The 5449-nt window shown below is 37.3% G+C and overlaps 1 protein-coding gene and 1 long non-coding RNA gene across 2 annotated transcripts; one reads left to right on the top strand and one right to left on the bottom strand.

Annotated features, from left to right (window-relative positions):
* Window positions 1–1586: 1586 nt before the first annotated feature.
* On the bottom strand, window positions 1587–4104 carry LOC124169611. The gene is made up of 5 exons (XM_046548251.1): window positions 3540–4104; window positions 3277–3456; window positions 3049–3187; window positions 2722–2887; window positions 1587–1787 (listed from the first exon to the last, which is right to left on the bottom strand). The coding sequence occupies exons 1-5, from the start codon at window positions 3741–3743 to the stop codon at window positions 1763–1765; spliced, it is 714 nt and encodes a 237-aa protein (XP_046404207.1). The 5' UTR covers window positions 3744–4104; the 3' UTR covers window positions 1587–1762.
* LOC124169612 lies at window positions 2815–4364 on the top strand. Its single transcript, XR_006867175.1, has 3 exons — window positions 2815–2947; window positions 3073–3202; window positions 4111–4364. It is a non-coding gene; the product is annotated as an uncharacterized LOC124169612 (long non-coding RNA).
* Window positions 4365–5449: the final 1085 nt, after the last annotated feature.

Raw genomic sequence — 5449 nt, 5'->3', positions numbered from 1 at the left:
GCAGAGGCAATCCTAAGGTAAAGAACTAACTTCAGCAATAATATGAATAACCTACTTTCATCTTATGCCAGGAAATAAGTGTTGGATAGGGCAAGTCAAATTATAATACAATTTTAAATGTAGCTAGGTATCTCAGGTGACTTGGCTATTGGCAACTGTTTTGTTAGTTATTGATCTGATTGTTATGCCAAGGAAGTTGATTAGTGTGTCATAATTAATACTTATACACAATTGTAATTAACAAATATGGAGTTATCTCCATTAAAGTAACTTTGATTATTTGATTTACAACAATCATCAACTGATTTTCTCAGAAATTCCTCAATTGAATATCACAGTTCACCCCATAGAAATTCATTAATCGTATTTTTAAAAGAAGTACAGAAATAACTTAAAATTTTGTGGGAGATGGTTAAAAAGCCTCACACCAATTTGGTTAGGCCCTTCTGCTGTCCCTTTGCAAATGTAATAAAGATAAATATCATTTAAAGTTCTATAATTTTATTCATGGAAATGAAAATTTTCATACAATTTATCCATTTTTCCCAAATGAGGAAAAGTATACACACAATGTACACTCACGGATGAGACAGTAATTTCAGATCTTCAAATACTGGCCTACAAAATTTGAAGCACATGGAGTGGTGTAGAAAACATTTGTTGTATGATTTCATCCACAAATTTTCTGGTTTCCACCTGCCCTTTTAGGATTGTTTTCATCAGGCCATCATGTCTCAGAATGTGGTCAACTAAGTTGTTCCGTCCTCTGCTTAAGGATTTTAGAAGACTTCTATTTTATCCCACTCTTCTTAGCAGTTCCTTGTTACTTGCAGTCTATACATTTTATATTCATCATTCTTCGGTAGCACCACATTTCAAATGCTTCAACTCTTGACTTCTCTGCTACTGTCATCGTCCAAGCCTCACTTCCATTGAGAAACATGCTCCATGTATAGCATCTGATGAATTGTTCCCTTGCTTCTATGCTTTTATTTTTACCTGTAAGAAGATTCTTTTCATAGAAGCTCTCTTTTCCTGCACTATTCTACTGAGTATTTCCTTCTTACTTCATCCATCGAAGGTAATTTGGCTTCCCAGTTAAGAAAACTCTCTCACCTTTTCAAGCTTATGCTTCTCCAGGTTAATTTTTGCCTTAACCTCCTCTCTTTTACTGCGTACTAATACCTTAGTCTTATTTTTTTTTATTTTCAGCTGATATCTGGTCATTGTCCTTTCCATATTTGTCAAAGTCTTCTTCAAATCCTTCTCAGTCTCGTCTATGAGTGCTATGCCATCAGCAAATAGCAGCACACTGATTTTTTTACCAGGATATTGACACCCACAGTCATCTCCTTGATTTCATTTCACTAGCTTATTTTAGCAAGTATTACTTTAAAACAAAGAATGACTAGCTTACTTTGGCAAATATTACTTTAAAACAAAGAATGACTAGCTTACTTTGGCAAATATTACATTAAAACAAAGAATGACTAGCTTACTTTGGCAAATATTACTTTAAAACAAAGAATGACTAGCTTACTTTGGCAAATATTACTTTAAAACAAAGAATGACTAGCTTGCTTTAGCAAATGATAAGTTAAAATAAATAATGTGTGCGTGCTTCAGCAAATGATACGTTAAAATAAATAATGTGTGCTTACTTCAGCAAATGATACGTTAAAAAAAAAATGTGTGCTTACCTCAGCAAATGATACGTTTTAAAAAAATGTGCTTACTTCAGCAAATGATACAATTAAAAAACCTACTTCCTAAGATGTTGTTTAATCCTGAAAAGATAAAAGAGCATTCATAAATAAAAAGGGTTTCCACATTTCCAGGAACTACCAAAATGCAGGGATGCCTGGTGTTTTGGGGTATGTTGATGGCACCCATATAGCCATAAAAGCTCCAAGGGAGGAAGAGCACTTATATGTGAACAGAAAGCTATTCCATTCAATTAATGTGCAAATAGTAAGTTACATCATTTTGCAATAGACAAATGAACATGTTATCGTGCATGGTTGGCTGACTTATGTCATATGTGGAACATCCTCCACTTTCAGGTTAGCAACTCAGATCTCAAAATTTATAATATTTTGGCGAGATACCCGGGTAGCAGCCATGACTCTTTTGTGTGGGCTAATTCCGCCATTCGCCAGAAGCTGGCAGAATTTTGGGCTACGGGTGAGAGATGTTGGTTGCTAGGTTAGTATTTCTTAAATTAAGTTTGTCATGAAAATTTCTTCAAAACTGAATCTCTAATTTCTGTGTTAAATAATTCCATAGGTGATTCTGGTTATCCACATGAGCCATGGCTCCATACCCCAATTTTGGATGCAGCAGAGGGCACACCCGAGGCACGTTTCACTCGCCTTCATGTGAAGGCACGTTCAGCAGTGGAACGATGCATTGGATTGTTGAAGGGAAGGTTTAGATGCCTTCTCCAAGCCAGGAAAATGGAGTATGACCCTAGCAAAGTATGCCAATTTGTCAATGCCTGCAGCGTCCTGCACAACATGTGTATGCTGGGTGGAGTTCCATATGGAGATGATGAATTCCATATGGAGGATGAAATTGATAGACCACCGCCAGTGGAACAAGGGGCTAGGGCCCTGCTTCTAGAAGCAAGAGCGGTGAGGGGAGACATTATCAGACGCCTTTTATATTTGGTAAGTTTTGTTTCTATGAAAGGTTGTTTAGCAGTCTAACTGCACTACTTACATTTCCTTCATCTCTGTCACAGACGCTGTGAGGACCTCCAATGTTCTCCTCGTCTCCTCAGAGTTTCTGGCTACAACCTCTACAGCAGATGCTATTCTTTGAATAGCATCTGCCATAGCCTCGCTTGCAGCCAGGGCCCTCTCCTCCTTTTCATCGAGATCCGCGTCTAAAGAGAAGGAAAATAAAATTCTCACATGAGCAACCTTATCACTGAAGCTGCTGTCAGGTAATTTGCCCAAATATTAACTCTAATCAATGGGTATCAATATTATGGTACATGACATAAATTTTAGAAGTCTTTATACTGACAATTGAACCATCACTCACCACAAATCCTCCTCCTTTTTGCAGAAGGAGGCATTCCCGAGGTGGACGGGGTAGAACCATCTACGGTGGAAGCTGATGTTGATGCCTCTCCCTCCTCAACGAAAAATGGCAAGCTCCCATCGGGCATAACTGTCACAATCTGAAATGCGATAAAGTAAGCAAACTTACACCATAATTTATCAATTGGATATTACCTTCACTGCTACGATAAATGACATGGTGCCTCACCTCTAGGGGGTCGACAATTCCCGGAATGCCACTGACTGCCGTTTCCCCGATAAAAGCAATTAGCTTTTCTTCGAGGGCAGTCAGTGGCACGACAGTAGATGGCCCTCCCCCTGTCTGCTGGGCCGACCTCCTTATTTTCATGGCCTTCTGCTTCGTGTCTGATCTCCAGTCCATCCATGACTATGATAAAACAGGAAATACCATTTAAATACCTTTACGTGGTGATAGAACCACAGTTCAATTAATGCAGTGTTGAAGTTTACCCTTGACCACTTTTCCGGGGTTTTACTCCCTCCAGTGGGGCAGGAATTGAGGAGATCTGTGAGCTCCCTCCACAACTCAGACTTCCTCAATCCTGCCTGCGGCCCACTGATTCGGCCACGAGCCAGGTCTAAATGCTCCAGCATAAACTGGAGCATTAACTCCCTCTGATAGAGTGATATCTTCTTAGCACCTGAAAAACGCATCAAGTGGAAGAAATTAAATGGGTAGAAACTTAGAAATAAGGAGTTTGTGCTAACCTTAAGGAGTCACCAATCCTCACAAAGCCCTTGAGTACAATATAATTCCTAATCTATGTTCTACGAATAGGATATGTATGAAAGTAAAGTAGGCTGGAGTAGAATGGCTATGAAAGGAATTATCCTTTTGCCCTTCTGTCCTCGACGTTCATTTGTATTACTAGAATTTGTATTAAAACTACAGATTTCACAGAAGACTGACTACCTATATAAATCATGTTCAAATTGAAAGGCTGGGAGCTCTATTCAGCTCTTACAAAAGAATATATTTTTGCATGACTTTTAAATTTGAACTCTTCTTTTCTCCTGTCAGGAAGTGGCTGATGATGCAGACTTGGTTTCCTGAATTCAGGTTTCATCTTGTACACTGGGTTGCAACGCTTGTTCCATGTTAACATTTTTGCTAATTCCCAACTCAAACAATTGTTTGTACTTGATGTATCTTTGTGCTATATTCTCATCTCCTGTTTGCTGGCCCTTAATGCTTGTAAGCAATTTTCATGGCCACACTTGTTCTTTGTGTGAATTATTGTATTTTGTCTCTTTGAATAAACATATTGCTATGTATATGTTGTGGTTTCCTTAAATTTATTCATCCTATATTAATGCTATTAAGTATATTAAGTATCTAATTTCTATAAATGTTCATTGAGCTTACTTTTCTCAGCACTTTTGAACAGAATAAAATTCCCTCTGAATTTAAAAAAATTACTTGTGTAACTTTCACATTTTGCATAGGCGCACCTTATTATGAATAGTATATTAAGTGGATTCGTGGTCCAGAAAATCAATATATGTAATTCATGTACGAGGGCCTGTAGATATAAATGTATATTTCATGCATGGGTATTCAGATTTCTAATTTGTGATATGCGCGTATACATACATCCTGAGGGAATTTTGAAGCACTTTTACATGACATAAACAGAGGCAATACGATCGTATTCCATCTTATACATATGTTTTTGGTCATGTATTTTTCGTGTATTATTGATGCAACACAAAATGTTGTGCTGTCTGGGACGGAGCCTCAATTAAATATTTAATTCCTCACAAATAACTTTCAAATTAAAATACAGATAATAATTTTCGCAGTAATTGCGGCATGTTTTTTTTAATCTCCAATATGAGGAGACCGTTTGTCTGTCAGACCCTAGTGACCCTCCAGAAAAAATTCTGAATCCGTTCTTGCGTTCATTGATATAATTCAGAAGGAACTTTCTTAATGACAACTACATTACATAGGTATTATGGTATAGCAGCATCCGGTACCAATATGTATACATGACAATACGTCATAAAGGATAATTGAATTAATTCATTCCAACAACAACAATCTCCATCATATGCGAACTATATCCGATGTTGTAATATTGTTTCCTTCGCTTTTGTAGGCTGAGCACTACTGCCACATATTATACAAGATATTTTAACAAGTTATACAATATCAATTATCTTCATCTAAGTAACACCTTCCAAAAATAAAAAGATTAATAAATGACGAAAAAGTACGTACCGACTCCTTCCATTTTTTGTACTTTTAGCGGGAATTGAACATTTTCAGTCTTCACTTTTTTCCACACTTACCTTTCATTGGTGGAGACACGTCAAATAACTTCTAACTTCGGGTGTATTCGGCTTTTCCCTTTTTG

This window comes from Ischnura elegans, chromosome 12 (assembly GCF_921293095.1).
Source record: "Ischnura elegans chromosome 12, ioIscEleg1.1, whole genome shotgun sequence".
NCBI lineage: Eukaryota > Metazoa > Arthropoda > Insecta > Odonata > Coenagrionidae > Ischnura > Ischnura elegans.
The sequence above is the reverse complement of the archived record's forward strand: the minus strand, read 5'-3'. Positions and strand labels throughout refer to the sequence as shown.

Bases quoted from the DNA above. Each gene is read 5' to 3' on its own strand.
- LOC124169611 (XM_046548251.1), bottom strand. From the start codon at position 3,743: ATGCGTTTTTCAGGTGCTAAGAAGATATCACTCTATCAGAGGGAGTTA. The intron at 3,188-3,276 runs GTGAGGCACCAT...ATCGCATTTCAG, and splicing joins GAATTGTCGACCCCCTAGAG to ATTGTGACAGTTATGCCCGA. The intron at 2,888-3,048 runs GTGAGTGATGGT...CCTTCTCTTTAG, and splicing joins AAAAAGGAGGAGGATTTGTG to ACGCGGATCTCGATGAAAAG.